Consider the following 19612-nt stretch of genomic DNA (forward strand, 5'->3'; position numbering starts at 1 on the left):
TAGGAAAGGATGAAACAGCGTCTGTGCCACCAGTAAGAACAGATAGTAGTATAAATCCCCTCGCACAGTCCCCGCAGCCGGACAACTTTCTCATGGCTTCTGGGGGGAAATGCTGTAGGAACGCTCAACCGGTGTCGCTCATTCAGCCGACAGAAACTTTCAACCAGTTCTCCCCATTAAGCAGCGAGTCGGAGTCTGAGGCCGAGCCTTCTCTGGTCTCCACTCCTCCCGTTACGGGGTCTGAGACGCCAAAGCCTCCCACCATTAGCTCTGACAAATTGAAAAGTCATAGTCATTGGCGACTCCATTACCCGCAGTATTAGACTTAAAATGAATCATCCAGCGATCATACACTGTTTACCAGGGGGCAGGGCTACCGACGTTAAGGCTAATCTGAAGATGGTGCTGGCTAAAGCTAAAACTGGCGAGTGTAGAGAGTTATCAACGTCTGCACCAACGATGTTAGGATGAAACAGTCAGAGGACAAAAAAAACAAGTTTTCGTCTTTTGAGCTTCTAGTCATGAAATCTATGCAGCCTACTCAATCACTTTTTATAGCTACTGTTTACAGGCTTCCTGGGCCATATACAGTGTTCCTCACCGAGTTCCCTGAATTCCTATCTGACCTTGTAGTCATAGCAGATAATATTCCAATTTTTGGTGACTTTAATATTCACATGGAAAAGTCCACAGACCCACTCCAAAAGGCTTTCGGAGCTATCATCGACTCAGTGGGTTTTGTCCAACGTGTCTCCGGGCCTACTCACTGCCACAGTCATACTCTGGACCTAGTTTGGTCCCATGGAATAAATGTTATGGATCTTAATGTTTTTCCTCATAATCCTGGACTATCGGACCACTATTTTATTATGTTTGCAATCGCAACAAATAATCTGCTCAGACCCCAACGAAGGATCATCAAAAGTCGTGCTATAAATTCTCAGACAACCCAAAGATTCCTTGATGTCCTTCCAGACTCCCTCTGCCTACCCAAGGACGTCAGAGTAAAAAACTCAGTTAACCACCTAACTGAGGAACTCAATTTAACCTTGCTCAATACCCTAGATGTAGTCGCACCACTAAAAACATTTGTCACAAGAAACTAGCTCCCTGGTATACCCGAGCTCTGAAGCAAGCTTTCAGAAAATTGGAACGGAAATGGCGCCATACCAAACTGGAAGTCTTCCGACTAGCTTGGAAAGACAGTATCGAAGAGCCCTCACTGCCGCTCGATCATCCTATTTTTCCAACTTAATTGAGGAAAATAAGAACAATCCAAAATGTATTTTTGATACTCACAAAGCTAACTAAAAAGCAGCATTCCCCAAGAGAGGATGGCTTTCACTTCAGCAGTAATAAATTCATGAATTTCTTTGAGGAAAAGATCATGATCATTAGAAAGCAAATGACGGACTCCTGTTTAAATCTGAGTATTCCTCCAAAGCTCAGTTGTCCTGAGTCTGCACAACTCTGCCAGGACCTAGGATCAAGAGAGACACATGTGTTTTAGTACTATATCTCTTGACACAATGATGACAATAATCATGGCCTCTAAACCTTCAAGCTGCATAAGGGACCCTATTCCAACTAAACTACTGAAAGAGCTGCTTCCTGTGCTTGGCCCTCCTATGTTGAACATAATAAATGGCTCTCAATCCACCAGATGTGTACCAAACTCACTAAAAGTGGCAGTTTTCACCTTTATTTAACTAGGCAAGTCAGTTGAGAACAAATTCTTATTTTCAATGACGGCCTAGGAACAGTGGCCTTGTTCAGGGGCAGAACGAAAGATTTATACCTTGTCAGCTCTGGGAATTGATCTTGCAACCCTTTGGTTACTAGTCCAACGCTCTAACCACTAGGCTACGCTGCCACCCGACTAAATAATAAATAATAATAAAATAAATAGTAATAAAGCCTCTCTTGTAAAAGCCAAATCTTGACCCAGAAAAAAACAATTGGCCTACATCGAATCTCCCATTCCTCTCAAATATATAAAAAAAAACTAATCTCACTGCCTTCTTGAAGACAAACAACGTATACGAAATGCTTCAGTCTGGTTTTAGACCCCATCAAATGACCTTTTAATGGCATCAGACCGAGGCTCTGCATCTGTCCTCGTGCTCCTAGACCTTAGTGCTGCTTTTGATACCATCGATCACCACATTCTTTTGGAGAGATTGGAAACCCAAATTGGTCTACACAGACCTTCTGGCCTGGTTTAGACCTTATCTGTCGGAAAGATATGTTTGTCTCTGTGGATGGTTTGTCCTCTGACAAATCAACTGTACATTTCGGTGTTCCTCAAGGTTCCGTTTTAGGACCACTATTGTTTTCACTATATATTTTACCTCTTGGGGATGTCATTCGGAAACATAATGTTAACTCTCACTGCTATGTGGATGACACACAGTTGTTAATTTCAATGAAACATGGTGAAGCCCCAAAATTGCCATCACCTGGTGAAGCCTGTGTTTCAGACATAAGGAAGTGGATGGCTGCAAACTTTCTACTTTTAAACTCAGACAAAACAGAGATGCTTGTTCTAGAAACAAAGAGATCTTCTGTTGAATCTGACAATTAATCTCGATGGTTGTACAGTCGTCTCAAATAAAACTGTGAAGGACCTCAGCGTTACTCTGGACCCTGATCTCTCTTTTGACGAACATATCAAGACTGTTTCAAGGACAGCTTTTTTCCATCTACGTAACATTGCAAAAATCTTAAACTTTCTGTCCAAAAATGATGCAGAAAAATGATTCCATGCTTTTGTCACTTCTAGGTTAGACTACTGCAATGCTCTACTCTCCGGCTACCTGGATAAAGCACTAAATAAACTTCAGTTAGTGCTAAATACGGCTGCTAGAATCCTGACTAGAACCAAACAATTTGATCATATTACTCCAGTGCTAGCCTCCCTATACTGGCTTCCTGTTTGGCAAGGGCTGATTTCAAGGTTTTACTGCTAACCTACAAAGCATTACATGGGCTTGCTCCTACCTATCTTTCCGATTTGGTCCTGCTGTACATACCTACACGTACGCTACGGTCACAAGACGCAGGCCTCCTAATTGTCCCTAGAATTTCTAAGCAAACAGCTGGAGGCAGGGCTTTCTCCTATAGAGCTCCATTTCGATGGAATGGTCTGCTTACCCATGTGAGCGATGCAGACTCGGTCTCAACCTTTAAGTCTTTATTGAAGACTCATCTCTTCAGTATGTCCTATGATTGAGTGTAGTCTGGCCCAGGAGTGTGAAGGTGAACGGAAAGGCACTGGAGCAACGAACCACCCTTGCTGTCTCTGCCTGGCCGGTTCCCCTCTCTCCACTGGGATTCTCTGCCTCTAACCCTATTACAGGGGCTGAGTCACTGGCCTACTGGTGCTCTTCCATGCCGTCCCTAGGAGGGGTGCGTCACTTGAGTAGGTTGAGTCACTGATGTGGTCTTCCTGTCTGGGGTTATATCTGGAGTCTTATCTGGTGTCCTGTGTGAATTTAAGTAAGCTCTCTTGAATTCTCTTTCTCTCTCTCGGAGGACCTGAGCCCTAGGACCATGCCTCAGGACTACCTGGCTTGCTGTCCCCAGTCCACCTGGCCGACTACTATTATTTGACAATGTTGGTAATTTATGAACATTTGTACATCTTGGCCATGTTCTGTTATAATCTCCATCCGGCACAGCCAGAAGAGGACTGGCCACCCCTCATAGCCTGATTCCTCTCTAGGGAGCTTTTCCTAACCACTGCTTCTACACCCGCATTGCTTGCTGTTTGGGGTTTAGGCTGGGTTTCTGTACAGCACTTTGAGATATCAGCTGATGTAAGAAGGGCTATATAAATCAATTTGATTTTGATTTGATCATGCTGGTGCACAAACTGAATCCCACCGAGATGGGGACCATGTGGTCTCTACTGCAGGACACAAATCTGAAGTGCTTTAGATTAAGGATATGAGGCATCAGGTGGTCTGTCTCACTACGGTAAAATAAGCATTCCTTTCATAGAGAAATTACCCTTATCGTCAAAAGTAAGGTCCTTTCACACAAGCTCCTGCAATTTTTTTTAATTCATCCATAAATTTCATTTGATTTTTGTACAGATATTCAACATTTAAAAAGTTAGGTACAGAAATTCATAAGCATTATACCATCTGTTTACAATATTTTATTCTCTTAAATGATAATTTAATTAAGAAATGTTCTTGTAAAGGCCACTTAAAAAAGAACCAAGGATTTTAAACAGAGGAGAAAGTGTGTGTGCAGTCCTTTAGGTTTGTTTATCAGTTTCAACCTTGACCACGATCACACTGTCCCAGTCGGCCGAGGTCAGGTCTTTTTTACTGAAAGTCAACCAGTGTTGGGTTTCACTGTTCCAACACGTCCAGGCAGCAGGAGCCAGCCATGCTCCTCTGCATACCTTTCACCACACAATTATCACACAGACAAGGCAACATTTTTCAAAGTATAAAGTATGCTCAAGCTTAAAAAAATAAACTATAGCCTCTCATCTTATGCACACTGAAGAGGATAGCAACAAACAAACCGTGGATTTTATTTCAAGACAAGTCCTTTACAATTATCAATTAAAACCTTTTATCACAATACATATGCATTCCTGCCCCTTTTCCCAGTAAATGATGTGAACATAGTGTGGGTGAGGATAATTACATTTGTTGTTTTGAGAAAACCTTCTCCCATAAGAGCGCTTAGGGGCTTGAGCAAGACACTTTCTCCACAGAAAAACATGTGGACAAACCCATACAGTAGAGAACTCCATGTGAATTTGATTTATGTGCAAAATTTGAGATTGTGCCAAAGATGGCTCTCGAAGGCTTTAGATTAGAAGGTCTGGTCATCGTTACAGGAGTCAGTCCAGTGGCCAAAGGCCTCACAGATGTCACAATAAGCCCTCTCCTCATCCTTACTGCCATGGTAGGTGGTGTGGGGTGGGGAGTCCGGCATCTGCATCTGAGTGGGACAGTCTTCTGTATCATGGAGGTCGAAGCAGTCACAAATGTCACAGAAGAGCCTTGGTGGGACCTTCTTTTTGGAGGGGCCTTTGTTAAAACTGCTGAGAAGATGGTGGGAGACATACAGGGTCAGGGTGTGAGCATGTACAGTAAACTAGACAAATGGAAAAGTACTTAACGGGGGAGGGGACAAACTAAGACTGATGAAATGTTAAGATAGAAATAATGCTTCATGCTCTGAACTAGCTTCATGAAATTAACAAAACAAAAAAAGCATGAGGTTAGTGTGGGCTTCAACTTGTCTGACTCAGGGTTACAGTTTAAGAGCATCGGAGAAGGCTGACCCGTCATAGTTGTCAAGCTCGCTTGCATTATTCCCATTGAGGGCAGCCTCTGCCATCTTCTCCAGCTTGCCCTTAAGTTCCTCATTCTTCTTCTGCAGGTCCACGATAACCGAGTTCAGGAACTCAATCTGTCCCAGACAAGACGGGATATCACGGACATTGCCACAGTTCAGTAAAAAATAAATGTGACATGTAACTTAGAACTATTGGACACATGAACAACAGGTCATCCAACTGTATACACATCTCATTGAGTGCCAATATCACACAAGTAGTTAGTAAATTCACCCCAATTCCCCAACCCACCATGCTACAAGAACAGTGAACCACAACCTTCACCAATGTGCTTGGCCAGTTCCTATGGGGCGGCAGGGTAGCCTAGTGGTTAGAGTGTTGGACTAGTAACCGAAAGATCCCCGAGCTGACTAGGTACAAATCTGTCGTTCTGCCCCTGAACAGGCAGTTAACCCACTGTTCCTAGGCCGTCATTGAAAATAAGAATTTGTTCTTAACTGACTTGCCTAGTAAAATAAAGGTTAAAAAAAAAAAATGTTGTGAAAACAAACCCACATCCTGGCTTGAGCATGGGAAAGGGTAATGAGGGCGACACTGAACAGTACAACTCTAGATCATCCATCATGAGAAATTGTGGCATCAAGGCATGTCAATTTGCTGGAAAGCATACTCTGATAAATGTCCTGTATGAATAGGATATGAGGTCCTTTTTTTGAATCCCTGAAAGCTATTGTAAATAAATCCTTTGAAGTTTTTGCAGAAGTTTTAGTCCCCCAATTTTACATACAACTAAGATGTTTGGTGCAGTATTTCTCAAGTGAAAACATTTGCATAGAAACAAGTAGTCTCTCATTGAATGACAACAAACAATTGAAGAATGCCTAATGTTGACCAATCACCAACAAAGGGGCATATACGTCAGCTTCAGAACTTTGGCTTGCCTCAAGAAAATAACACAAACGGCAAAAAAAAAAAAAAAACATTGCCGAAGACCAAAACGCCACAAAATGTTGTCATAATATACACGGGAGTGTACAAAACACCTGCTCTTTCCATGACACACAATGAACAGGTGAATTCAGGTGAATGCTATAATCCCTTATTGATGTCATCTGTTAAATCCACTTCAAAACGGTGTAGATGAACGATAGGAGACGGGTTAAAGAAGGATTTTTAAGCTTTGAGACAATTAAAACATGGATTCCGCATGTGTCATTCAAAGAGTGAATGGGAAAGAAAATATTTAAGTGCCTTTGAACAGGGTATGGTAGTAGGTGCCAGGTGCACTGGTTTGAGTGTGTCAAGAACTGCAAAGCTGCTGGGTTTCTCACGCTCAACAGTTTCCTTTGTGAATCAAGAATGGTCCACTACCTAAAGGACATCCGGCCAACTTGACAACTGTGGGAAGCATTCGAGTCAACATGGGCCAGTATCCCTGTGGAACACTTGACACCTCGAGTCCATGCCCCGACGAATTGAGGCTTGAAACTGTTTAGAATGGGAAATATGCGGACGCCTTTAGGAGACGACCAGAAATGTAAATCAACAGGAACATTCAGGAATTATTTTTCAGAACATAGAACAGCACAGACAGAACAGGAACCGAGGGGAAATCTACAGACAAATAGACATGCATGAGTGGAGCTGATGAAAAACAGTAACAAACCGCTGCCTGATTTCCGGGTAGCATGGCCAACATCAGTGACAGAGGAGGAAGGAGGTAAATGAGGAAGTGGAGATGGAGGAGACAAAACAGATCAAAATTAGGACACACCTAATAGTAGACAATAGATTCAAGTCCTCACTGACAGATGGAAAAATACTAAAACAACCTAAGAAAATAGTGGGTAGGCAGCATTACAGCTTCATCACTGTTCAACCTCTGACAAACCTATTCAAAGCCTGTGACAGTAAGTTAAGGGATAAAGGCAGATCTACATGGTAAGCAACTTCAGTGCTCATTATTGTTTTTGGTTAAAGCTGTTTGAGGCATCTCAGCACACCTGTGATAAAACAGCTTCCTAAATCAATTGTCAGAGGTTCTCCAGTGAGTTGAAATAAATTCTGTACACTGCCAGTCATGGACTTTGCAGACATTGACATGAGCAAAATTGCATTCATTTAGAGGGAATTTCCATACCACTGATCGTATGAAAGTTGCCATTGTCATAGTACGCTAAGCAACCACAGCATGTCATATGGCAATAGTATGGAACCGTAACTTAAATTAATGCACAAGTACGACTTAGGTTAGGTACTTCTCACACACAATCTTGCCAATCACACAATGCAACACTGTACATATCAATAAATAACCCACTGAATGACATACCCAAGCGGTCTCTTATTCAGCCATTTTTGCTAAATTGGTCCATTATAAATGTATACCTGGCTTTCTGCAGTCTCCTTGTTCTCCCTTAGTTGATCCAGAGCTGCGTTACCTGAAGGGAAAACGTGCATATAAAGCATTCAGTGACAGTGAAGTTCAATCTGTAGACACGAGTTAAGCTTCAACTACCCAGTCATACCTGAGGAGCTGGTAACAGTTTCCTGTCCTCCTGAAAGGCTCTTCTCCAGGCTCTGAACATGCTCCTGCAGCTGTGCCTTGTCCTTCTCCAGTAACTGGATAGTAAACTTCAGTGTCTTCGCTATGGCGCTCTCCCCACGCAGCACTGATAACTGCTCAGAGGTTAAAAAAAAATATACAAATATGTCATATACATTAGACAATGGCTATACAGTTGAAGTCGGAAAATTACATACACTTAGCTTGGAGTCATTAAAACTCGTTTTTCAACCACTCCACAAATGTCTTGTTAACAAACTATAGTTTTGGCAAGTCGGTTAGGACATCTACTTTGTGCATGACATAAGTAATTTTTCCAACAATTGTTTACAAACATATTATTTCACTTATAATTCACTGTATCACAATTCCAGTGGGCCAGAAGTACATACACTAAGTTAAACAGCTTGGAAAATTGCAGATAATGATGTCATGGCTTTAGAAACTTCTGATAGGCTAATTGCCATGAGTCAATTGGAGGTGTACCTGTAGATGCATTTCAAGGCCTACCCTCAAACTCTGTGCCTCTTTGCTTGACATCATGGGAAAATCTAAAGAAATCAGCCAAGATCTCAGGGAAAAATTATAGACCTCCACAAGTCTATAACTGTTTGGCCATAATGACCATCCTTATGTTTGGAGGAAAAAAGGGGAGGCTTGCAAGTCGAAGAACACCATCTCAACCGTGAAGCACGGGGGTGGCATCATCATGTTGTGGGGGTGCTTTGCTGCAGGAGGGTCTGGTGCACATCACAAAATAGATGGCATCTTGAGGTAGAAAAATTATGTGGATATATTGAAGCAACATCTCCAGACATCAGTCAGGAAGTTAAAGCTTGGTCGCAAATGGGTTTTCCAAATAGACAATGACCCCAAGCATACTTCCAAAGTTGTGGCAAAATGGCTTCAGGACAACCAAGTCAAGATATTGGAGTGGCCATCACTAAGCCCTGACCTTAATCCTATAGAACATGTTTGGGCAGAACTGAAAAAGTGTGTGTGAGCAAGGAGACCTACAAACCTGACTCAGTTACACCAGCTCTGTCAGGAGGAATGGGCCAAAATTCACCCAACTTATTGTGGAAAGCTTGTGGAAGGCTAACTGAAACATTTGACCCAAGTTAAACAATTTAAAGGCAATGCTACCAAATACTAATTGAGTGTATGTAAACTTGTGACCCACTGGGAATGTGATGAAATAAAAGCTGAAATAAATCATTCTCTCTACTATTATTCTGACATTTCACATTCTTAAAATAATGTGGTGATCCTAACTGACCTAAAGACAGGGAATTTTTACTAGGATTAAATGTCAGGAATTGGGAAAAACTGAGTTTAAATGTATTTGGCTAAGGTGTATGTAAACTTCTGACTTCAACTGTATATACACTGAAGAAAAATATAAACGCAAAATGTAACAACTTTAAAAAATACTTTGGCCCTAATCTATTCTCTAAAATGATATTGGAGGCAGATTATGGTAGAGAAATTAACATTCAATTATCTGGCTCCGCTGGGCATTCCTGTAGTCAGCATGCCAATTGAACGCTCCCTCAACACTTGAGACATCTGTGGCATTGTGTGACCAAACTGCACATTTTAGAGTGCCTTTTCTTGGCCCCAGCACAAGGTGCACCTGTGTAATGAACATACGGTTTAATCAGCTTCTTGATATGCCACACCTATCAGGTGGATGGATTATCTTGGCAAAAGAGAAATGCTCACTAACAGGGACGTAAACAAATTAGTGCACAGAATTTGAGAGAAATAAGCTTTGTGTGTGTATGGAAAATTTTGGGGATCTTTAATTTCAAATATGGGACCAACACAATATTTTTGTGTTTACATTTTTGTTCAGTGTATTATAACAAATGCTCAAAAACAATGTACTGAAGTCTTAATGAACTCAAGTTCTAATAAGACTAGTCCAATGCTTTTTGTCTTAGAATTAGTGCCAGGGAGCCTGCCATGAGGCTAGGGAATTAAAATGTCTAGAAATAGGGAAGAGCACCAATTCTTACCTCACTCATCAGGGTCTCCAGCTCCTGATCCTTCTCAGAGATCAAGGCGCTGCTTTTATGGATGGATTTCTGGAGGAAGGCAGTCTCCTCATCTAACTTTTTCTTCATTGTGGTCTCTCTGTCAAAGGCAAAACAGAATTATGATTATAGTCAAGAGTTTAACCACTCCAAAAGGGAATAGTGAAGCATTGACCATGCATAATCTGAGTGAACTCTAATGTCTACTGGAGTACCACCAGCAGCCGACTGGTTTCTTAAGTTTGGTTAAAAGGTGCACCATGAAGAAACCCCTCCGCCATTTCCTGGTTGTAAAAATTCTAATAGTTTGCCTAATTTCAGTTTGTGACAAAACAAGCTAGTGTAGAGAATCATTGAACCATCTAAACAGCTGTGAAATATATTTTCCATAACAAAAAATATTGTATTTTCAGCTGTTTGAAGCTCATGTACAAAACAAAATAAAAGACGATAAAAAACAAAACTTAATGGGAAGCATCTTAATAGTGCACATAGAACAGTTTTACCGCTTCTTAGACTTGCTTTCAAAGAGAATGACAGATCTATAACTCACATTTCTATGTGAATTTGGTCGGGTCGCCCAAAACGTTGCTGCTTGAAACTCCATATTTATATATACACATAGAATGGTGCTTGTGAAACTTTAAATTCAGAAGCATGCAATAAAAAGGTTTAAAGTCCTCCCCCACAGTGACCGTACGTACATCCCAACCAGAAGCCATGGATTACCGGCAACATCTGCACCGAGCTAAAGGCTAGAGCTGCCGCTTTCAAGGAGCAGGACACTAATACGGACGCTTATAAGAAATCCCGCCATGCCCTCAGAATAACCATCAAACAGGCAAAGTATTAATACAATCCTACTACACCGGCTCTAACGCTTGTCGGATGTGGCAGGGCTTGCAAACTGTTACGGACTACAAAGCGAAACCCAGCAGCGAGTTGCCCAGTGACGTGAGCCTATCAGACAGGATAAATGCCTTTTATGCTTGCTTCGAGGCAAACAACACTGAAGCATGCATGAGAGCGTCAGCTGTTCCGGACAACTGTGTGAACACGCTCTCCATAGCCGATGTGAGCAAGACCTTTAAACAGGTCAACATCCAACAGACCCATTACCAGAACGTGTACTCCGAGCATGTGCGGACCAACTGGCAAGTGTCTTCACTGACATTTTCAACATCTCCCAGAACGAGTCTAATACCTACAAGCAGACCACCATAGTCCCCGTCGGTAGCCATGAAGTGCTTTGAAAGGCTTGTCATGGCTCACATCAAAACACCATGATCCCGGAAACCCTAGACCCACTCCAATTCGCATACCACCTGAACAGATCCACAGATTAAGCAATCGCACTCCACACTGCCCTTTCCCACCTGGACAAAGGGAGCACCTATGTGAAAATGCTGTTCATTGACTACAGTTCAACGTTCAATACCATAGTGCCCTCAAAGCTCATCACTAAGCTAAGGACTAAACACCTCCCTCTGCAACTGGATCCAGGACTTCCTGAAGGAAGTGCTGATCCTCAACACTGGGGCCCCTCAAGGGTACATACCTAGTCCCCTCCTGTACTCCCTGTTCACCCAACGACTGCGTTTCCAAGCACGACTCCAACACCCTCATTAAGTTTACTGACATCGACAACGATGAGATGGTCAATAGGAGGTCAGAGACCTGGAAGTGTGGTGCCAGGACAACAACCTCTCCCTCAACGTGATCAAGACAAAGAAGATTATCGTGGATTACAGGAAAAGGAAGGCCGAACACGCCTCCATTAACATCACCAGGGCTGTAGTGGAGCGGTTCGAGAGCTTCAAGTTCCTTGGTATCCACATCAACAAACTATCATGGTCCAAACACTCCAAGAAAGTCGTGCAGAGGGCACGACAATGCCTTTTCCCCCTCAGGAGATTGGAAAGATTTGTCATGGGTCCCCAGATCTTCAAAAGATTCTACAGCTGCACCATCGAGAGCATGCTGACCGGTTGCATCCACGCCTGGAATGGCAACTGCTCGGCAAACTGACTAAGGTGCTGCAGCCAGTACATCACTGAGGCCAAGCCTCCTGCCATGCAGGAACTATATACTAGGGGTGTCAGAGGAAGGCCCAAAACATTGTCTAAGACGCAAGTCATAGACTGTTGTGCGTTAGCAGAGGGAACAAGTGGTATCGGAGTGCTTGCCGTGCGGGAAGTGCGATCAAAAAGGCTCCTTAACTTCTCTAGGGTATGTGGGACGCTAGCGTCCCATCTGGCCAACATCCAGTGAGATTGCAGAGCGCCAAATTCAAATACAGAAATACTCATACAAATTCAGAAAACAAAACATATTTGACATAGGTTTAAAGATGAACTTCTTGTGAATCCAAACACGGTGTCAGATTTTTAAAAAAAAATTTTTACGGCGAAAGCATACCTTATGATTATTTGAGAACATAGCCCAGTTGACAAATTATTACCAACAGTAACCAGCCTAAATGATCTATAATATCTATAATATTTCAACGTCGTCAATAATAAAGGTAAACAAGAAAGAAACTCTCGGGATTGCGCATGAAAAAGCTCTGTGACACGCCGGGGTCCACTCATTTAGACTGCTCTTACTCCCTCATTTATAAGAATACAAGCCTGAAACAATTTCTAAAGACTGTTGACATCTAGTGGAAGGCATAGGAACTGCAAATTGAGTCCTAGTCAATGGATACTGTACTGTCATTGAATAGAAAACTACAAAACCAAAATAAAAAATAATTCCTCAATGGATTTCTCAGGTTGTGTTATACTCACAGATATTATTTTAACAGTTTTAGAAATTTGAGTGTTTTCTATCAAATAGTACCATGCATATGCATATCCTAGCTTCTGGGTCTGAGTAACAGGCAGTTTACTTTGGGCACGCTTTTCATCCGAACGTGAAAATACTGCCCCTTAGCCCAAAGAGGTTGTAAGAGCTTGTAAGAAACATTTCACTGTAAGGTTGTATTGTTGCTGTTGTATTCTGCGCATATGACAAATCAAATTTGAAGTGGAGTCTACTGTTTAGCTTGAATTTTTTTTTTAATACAGTGCCCTCAGAAAGTCTTCATACCCCTTGACTTACTCCACATTTGGTTGTTACAGCCTGAACTCAAAATGTATTATTTTCTCACCCATCTACTCACAATTCCTCATAATGACAGTGATTCTTTTAAAGAAATTTTAGCAAATTTATTGAAAAAGAAATAGAAAATCTCATTGACATAAGTATTCACACCCATTGCCCAGGATACAAAAAAAATAGCTCAGGTGCATATCATTTCCTTTGATCATCATCGAGATGTCACTACAACTTGATTAGTCTACTTGCGGCCAATTCAATTGTTTCGACATGATTTAGAAAGAAACACACCTGTCTATATAAGTTGACAGTGCATGTCAGAGCAGAAACTATACCCTGAAGTCCGAGGAACTGTCAGTAGATCTCAGAGAGATTAGTGATGAGGCATACAGTGCATTCGGGAATGCATTCAGACCCCTCTACTTTTTCCACATTGAAACGTTAGTCTTATTCAAAATTGATTAAAATTGTAAAAAGCTACGCCACCTCCTTGAATTCTGCCAAAAGGCACCTAAACGACTCTCAGACCATGAGAAACAAGATTTTCTGGTCTGATGAAACCAAGACCTAACTCTTTGGCCTGAAAGCCAAGCTTCACGTCTGGAGGAAACCTAGTACCATCCCTACGGTGAAGCACGGTGGTGGCAGCCACATGCTGTGGGGATGTTTTTCAGAGGCAGGGACTGAGATACTCGTCAGGATCGAGGGGAAAATGAACGCTCCCCATCAAACCTGACAGAGCTTGAGAGTATCTGCAGAGAAGAAATGGGAGAAACTCCCCAAATACAGGTGTGCCAAGCTTGTAGCGTCCTACCCAAGAAGACTGACTGTAAGCTGTAATCGCTGACAAAGATGCTTGAACAAAGTACAAGTAAAATGTCTGAATACTTATGTGAATGTGACATATATTTGAATAATCAGCTAACGTTTCTAAAATCCTGTTTTTGTTGTATGTAGATTGATGAGGGGAAAAACAAATTCATCCATTTTAGAATAAGGCTTTAACGTACGAAAATGTGGAAAAAGTTGAGGGGTCTAAATACTTTCCGAATGCACTGTATATCTGGGAAAGGGTATAAAACAACTTTGAGTGTTGAATGTTTCCAAGAGCACAGTCGTTTCCATCATTGGGAAATTGGAACAATATGGAACTACCCAGACTCTGCCTAGAGCTGGTTGTCTGACCAAACTGAACAAATGGGCAAGAATGACCTTGGTCAGGGAGGTGACCAACAACCCAATGACCACCAGAACTACAGAGATCTTTGGCTGAGATGGGAGAACCTGCCAGAAGGACAGACTGCAGCACTTCACCAATCTGGGCATTATGGGAGAGTGGCCAGACAGAAGACACTCCTGAGAGAAAGGCACACTACAGAGCGCCTGGAGTTTGCAAAAAGGCACATGAAAGATTCAGAGCATAAGGCACAAGATTCTGTGGTCTGATGAGACAAAACTAACTCTTTGGCCTGAATGGAAATCGGTATGTCTGGAGAAAACCAGGCACAGTTCATCACCCGTAGCATTATCATGCTATATGGATACTTTTCAGTGGCATGAACTGGGAGACCAGTAAGGATTTTAATTTAAATTTTAAATTTGACCTTTATTCTACTAGGCAAGTCAGTTAAGAACAAATTCTTATTTTCAATGACGGCCTAGGAACAGTGGGTTAACTGCCTGTTCAGGGGCAGAACGACAGATTTGTACCATGTCAGCTCGGGAATTCGAACTTGCAACCTTTCGGTTACTAGTCCAACGCTCTAACCACTAGGCTACCCTGCTGCCCCATAGAGGGAACAATGAATGGAGACAAATACAGGAAAATCGTTGATGAGAACCTGCTTCAGAGTGAAAACAAAGATTTACATTCCAACAGGACAATGACCCCACGCATACAGCCAAAGCAATGCTGGAATGGCTTCAGAACAAGAATGTGAAAGTCGTTGAGTGGCCCAGCCAAAGCCCAGACATGAATCCCATTGAAAATATGTGGGGGTGTGAATACTTGTCAATTAATATTCTTCATTTTCAATACACTTGTGAAAAAACAAACATTTAATCCATTCTGAATTCAGTCTCAAACAACAAAATGTGGAATAAGTCAAGGGGTATAAATAATTTGAAGGCACTGTAAACATACTGTGATGACAAAAAGCAAGTGAATTAGAGGGATTACTCATTGAACAGCAACCTCTCTATGGTAACAGAGTCAAAACATGTTAGAATCACCTTTGGGAGAGATTACAGCTGTGAGTCTTTCTGGGAAAGTCTAATAGTTTTCCACACCTGGATTGTGCAACATTTGCCCATTCTTCTTCTCAAAATTCTTCAAGATTTGTCAAATTGGTTGTTGATCATGGCTAGACAACCATTTTCAGATCTTGCCATAGTTTTAACTTAAATCTGCTTGAAAATCTAACTTGGCCACGCAGGAACATTCACTGTCTTGTTGGTAAGCAACTCCAGTTTATATTTGGTCTTGTGTTTTAAGTTATTGTCCTGCTGAAAGGTGAATTAATCTCCCAGTGTCTGGTGGAAAGCAGACAACCAAGTTTTCCTCTAAGATCACTGTGCTTCGCTCCATTCCGTTTCTTTTTTATCCTGAACATTTAGTCCTTAGCAATTACATGCAGTCATCACTATGCTTGAAAATATGGAGAGTGGTACTAAGTAATGTGTTGTATTAGATTTGCCTCGAACATAAAACGTATTCAGCACAACAAGTTAATGGCTTTGACACATTTTTTGTAGTATTACTTCAGCGCCTTTTTATTGTGTACAGGCTTCCTTTTTACTCTGTCATTTATGTTCAATGTTGTTGAGCCATCCTCAGTTACCTCCCATCACAGCCATTAAAAACGAATGGTTTTAAAGTCCGATGACCTCATGGTGAAATCCCTGAGCGGTTTCCTTCCTCTCCGTCAACTGAGTTAGGAAGGACGCCTGTATCTTTGTAGTGATTGGGTGTATTGAATCACCATCCAAAGTGTAATTAGTAACTTCAGCATGCTCAAAAGGGATATTCAATATGCTTTAAATTTGTTTTACCCATATGTACCCTTCTTTGCGAGGCATTCGAATACCTCCCTGGTCTATGTGGTTGAATCTTTTGTTTGAAATTCACTGCTCGACCTTACAGATAAACTGTATGTGTGGGGTACAGCGACAAAGTAGACGTTCCAAAATCATGTAAACACTATTATTGCACACAAGAGTGAGTCCATGCAACGTAAGCATTTTTTTCATCCTTAACATATTTAGGCACACCATAACAAAGGGGTTGAATACTTATCGACCCAAGACATTTCAGCTTTTCATTTTTAATTAATGTGTAAAAAAAGGCAAAAGAGGATGTTAGCAGACAGTGTAGACAGAGCACAAACATGACATGCCACGTTGATGAACGGAAAAGTGATACAAACATCCATGATTAACCTCTCTGGGATATGTGGGACAGTAGCGCCCCACCTTGCCAACAGCCATTGAAAGTGCAGGGCGCCAAATTCAAAACAACAAAAATCTCATAATCAAAATTCCTCAAACATACAAGTATTTTACACCATTTTAAAAGATACAATTCTCATTAATCCAACCAGTGTCTGATTTCAAAAAGGCTTTACAGCGAAAGCATCAAACGATTATGTTAGGTCACCACCAAGTCACAGCCATTTTTCCAGCCAAAGAGCACAAATAGAGATAAAATTAATCACTAACCTTTGATGATCTTCATCAGATGACACTCATAGGACTTCATGTTACATAATACATGTATGTTTTGTTCGCTAAAGTTCATATTGATATAAAAACATCTCCGTATACATTGGGCACGTTACATTCAGTAGTTCAAAAACATGCAGTGATTTTGCAGAGAGCCACATCAATTTACAGAAATAATCATAAATGTTGATGAAAATACAAGTGTTATACATGGAATTAGAGATAAACCTCTCTTTAACGCAACCGCTGTGTCAGATAAAAAAATTTAAAAAAACTTTACAGAAAAAGCAAACCATGCAATAATCTGAGTACAGCGTTCAGACAACAAAGCAGCCAAAACGATATCCACCATATCGTGTAGTCAACATTAGTCAGAAATAGCATTATAAATATTCACTTACCTTTGATGATCTTCATCAGAATGCACTCCCAGGAATCCCAGTTCCACAATAAATGTTTGATTTGTTCGATAAAGTTCATAATTTATGTCCAAATAGCTTCTTTTGTTAGGGTGTTTGGTGAACAAATCCAAACGCGTTCAGGTCCAGCCGAACATCGGACAAAAAGTTCAGAATGTTCCGTTGCAGCCCGTAGAAACTTGTCAAACTAAGTATAGAATCAATCTTTAGGATGTTTTTATCATAAATCTTCAATAATGTTCCAACCGGAGAATTCCTGTCTGTAGAAAAGCAATGGAACGAGAGCACTGCACGTCACGAGCCTGTGGCACTCTGCCAGACACCTGGCTCAATCCCCCCTCATTCTCTCCCCTTAATAGCAGAAGCCTCAAACAAAGTTCTAAAGACTGTTGACATCTAGTGGAAGCCTTGGGAAGTGCAATATGACCCCATTTACACTGTATATTGGAATGGCAAAGAGTTGAAAAACTACAAACCTCAGATTTCCCACTTCCTGGTTAGATTTTTCTCAGGTTTTTGCATGCCATATGAGTTCTGTTATACTCACAGACATCCTTCAAACAGTTTTAGAAACTTCAGAGTGTTTTCTATCCAATACTACTAATAATATGCATATATTAGCATCTGGGACAGATTAGCAGGCAGTTTACTCTGGGCACCTTATTCATCCAAGCTACTCAATACTGCCCCCGTCACCAAGAAGTTAATTACAGAACTGTTGGGATTGTCTATTTTCGACTAGAAACGACAAACAATTTTCGGACACTTGATTTGGATGGAATTTAAAACAGCATTATAGACAGGGCTAGCTACATACACCATGTTTCTACACAGTTTCTCACCTCTGCTTAATTTCTTGCAACTGTTTATTGAGCTTGGACTGCTGAGCTTCCAGCTAAGAAAAAAGAACATACATTATAGGATGAATTGCTTGGTTGGAAAGTTGTAGTAATTCAATGTAAATGTTACATTCTTAAAATATAGAGGCAGTTTGAGGGAGGAGGTAACACATCAGTAGTCCAGTGGTGGTACCTTCTGCTGGCCACTGGTCTCCTTCTTGCTGCTGCCAAGCTCCTTGGTCAGCTTGTTGTTCTCCTCCTGTAAGGCCACCAGGGACTGGGACTTCACAGAGGTAGCTTGCTCCAGCTTATCACTAAACACACACATTATTATAATTCAATAATAATTCTTATCTCAGATATTTGGGAATTGAGGTTGGGTATGAAGACAATGTCTGACACTTCAATGTCTGAATATTTAAAGTCTGAAAACTGTTGAGAGCAATGAGCTATAACTCATACCCAGTGTGTGTGTAATGTATTTTCACTCAGAATAAGAATGTCAGAGCGAGGACAATTAAAAGCATGTAGCAAAGAAAGCAAGTTTGCATTTCTTTTAAGTAAATCTATTAAGAAAAATAAATAAATCAAGACAGATTCAATAATTATCCTAGCGATCAACTGCATTTAACTGCTCCCTGCATCAAGGGTTAATTACCGAGATAGTACCCCCTCTGCCCCAAACCCGCTGTCAGATGTTGGCACTGAGCCAGGACCTGCCAGATAGATACACAGCTGACTGTCAAGGCCCATCTGACTAACAAACATTGAGAAAATATTCAACAGGGATATTCCATTGATGACAAATGGAAGGTAGGGCTAGTAAGAAAATGATCTGGGCTGCTGTGGTCTTCATACATACAGTGTATTCCGAAAGTATTCAGACCCCTTCACTTTTTCCACATTTTGTTAAGTTAGCCTTATTCTAAATATATGTATGTATGTATGTATGTATGTATGTATGTATGTATGTATGTATGTATGTATGTATGTATGTATGTATGTTTTTTTTTTTGCCCTCATCAAATCTATGCACATAATGACTAAGCGAAAACAGGTTTTGTGAAATACCTTATTTACATAAGTATTCAGACCCTTTGCGATAAGACTCGAAATTGAGCTCAGTTGCATTCTGTTTTCATTGATCATCCTTGAGATGTTTCTACAGCTTGGAGTCCATTTGTGGTAAATTCATTTGAACAGGGCAGCACGGCTGGCCCTTAAATGTACAAGGAGAGCTAACATTAACAATATGAATGAAATCTCTCATGGCTCAAAGTGGAGGAGAGATTGACTTCATCATTATTTGTTTTTGTTAGAAGTGTTAACATGCTGAATGCACCGAGGTGTATGTTTATACTACTAGCACACCCATGCATACCCCACAAGACATGCCACCAAGGGTCTCTTCACAATCCCCAAGTCAAGAACAGACTATTGGGAGGCGCATTGTACTACATAGAGCCATGGCTACATGGGGGACTGACGCATGCAGTAGAATCAGATAAGACACACACACAAGTAGACACACATAAGACACACACACGTGCACATTGTATTGTAATATGTGGTGGCCTGAGTGAACACATTGAATGTGTTGGGTA

The 19612-nt window shown here is 41.2% G+C and overlaps 1 protein-coding gene across 6 annotated transcripts in view; it reads right to left on the minus strand.

Annotated features, from left to right (window-relative positions):
- Positions 1–4046: 4046 nt before the first annotated feature.
- The window catches only part of clip1a (CAP-GLY domain containing linker protein 1a), a 68302-nt gene continuing 52736 nt past the window's right edge, over positions 4047–19612 (minus strand). For 4 of the 6 annotated variants that reach the window (XM_065026655.1, XM_065026654.1, XM_029678129.2 and 1 more), the window contains 8 exons: positions 18202–18322; positions 18012–18064; positions 9914–10031; positions 7855–8005; positions 7715–7767; positions 6993–6998; positions 5312–5439; positions 4047–5065 (listed from right to left, as the gene is read on the minus strand). In XM_065026655.1, the coding sequence (XP_064882727.1) occupies positions 4837–5065; positions 5312–5439; positions 6993–6998; positions 7715–7767; positions 7855–8005; positions 9914–10031; positions 18012–18064; positions 18202–18322 (859 nt within the window). In that variant the 3' untranslated portion in view covers positions 4047–4836. Of the gene's footprint in view, positions 5069–5311; positions 5440–6992; positions 6999–7714; positions 7768–7854; positions 8006–9913; positions 10032–18011; positions 18065–18201; positions 18323–19612 lie in introns of all 6 variants that reach the window. The other 2 variants (XM_029678130.2, XM_065026653.1) reach the window with 2 other exon arrangements.

The sequence above is a fragment of the Oncorhynchus nerka genome, linkage group LG13 (assembly GCF_034236695.1).
Source record: "Oncorhynchus nerka isolate Pitt River linkage group LG13, Oner_Uvic_2.0, whole genome shotgun sequence".
Classification (NCBI taxonomy): Eukaryota; Metazoa; Chordata; class Actinopteri; order Salmoniformes; family Salmonidae; genus Oncorhynchus; species Oncorhynchus nerka.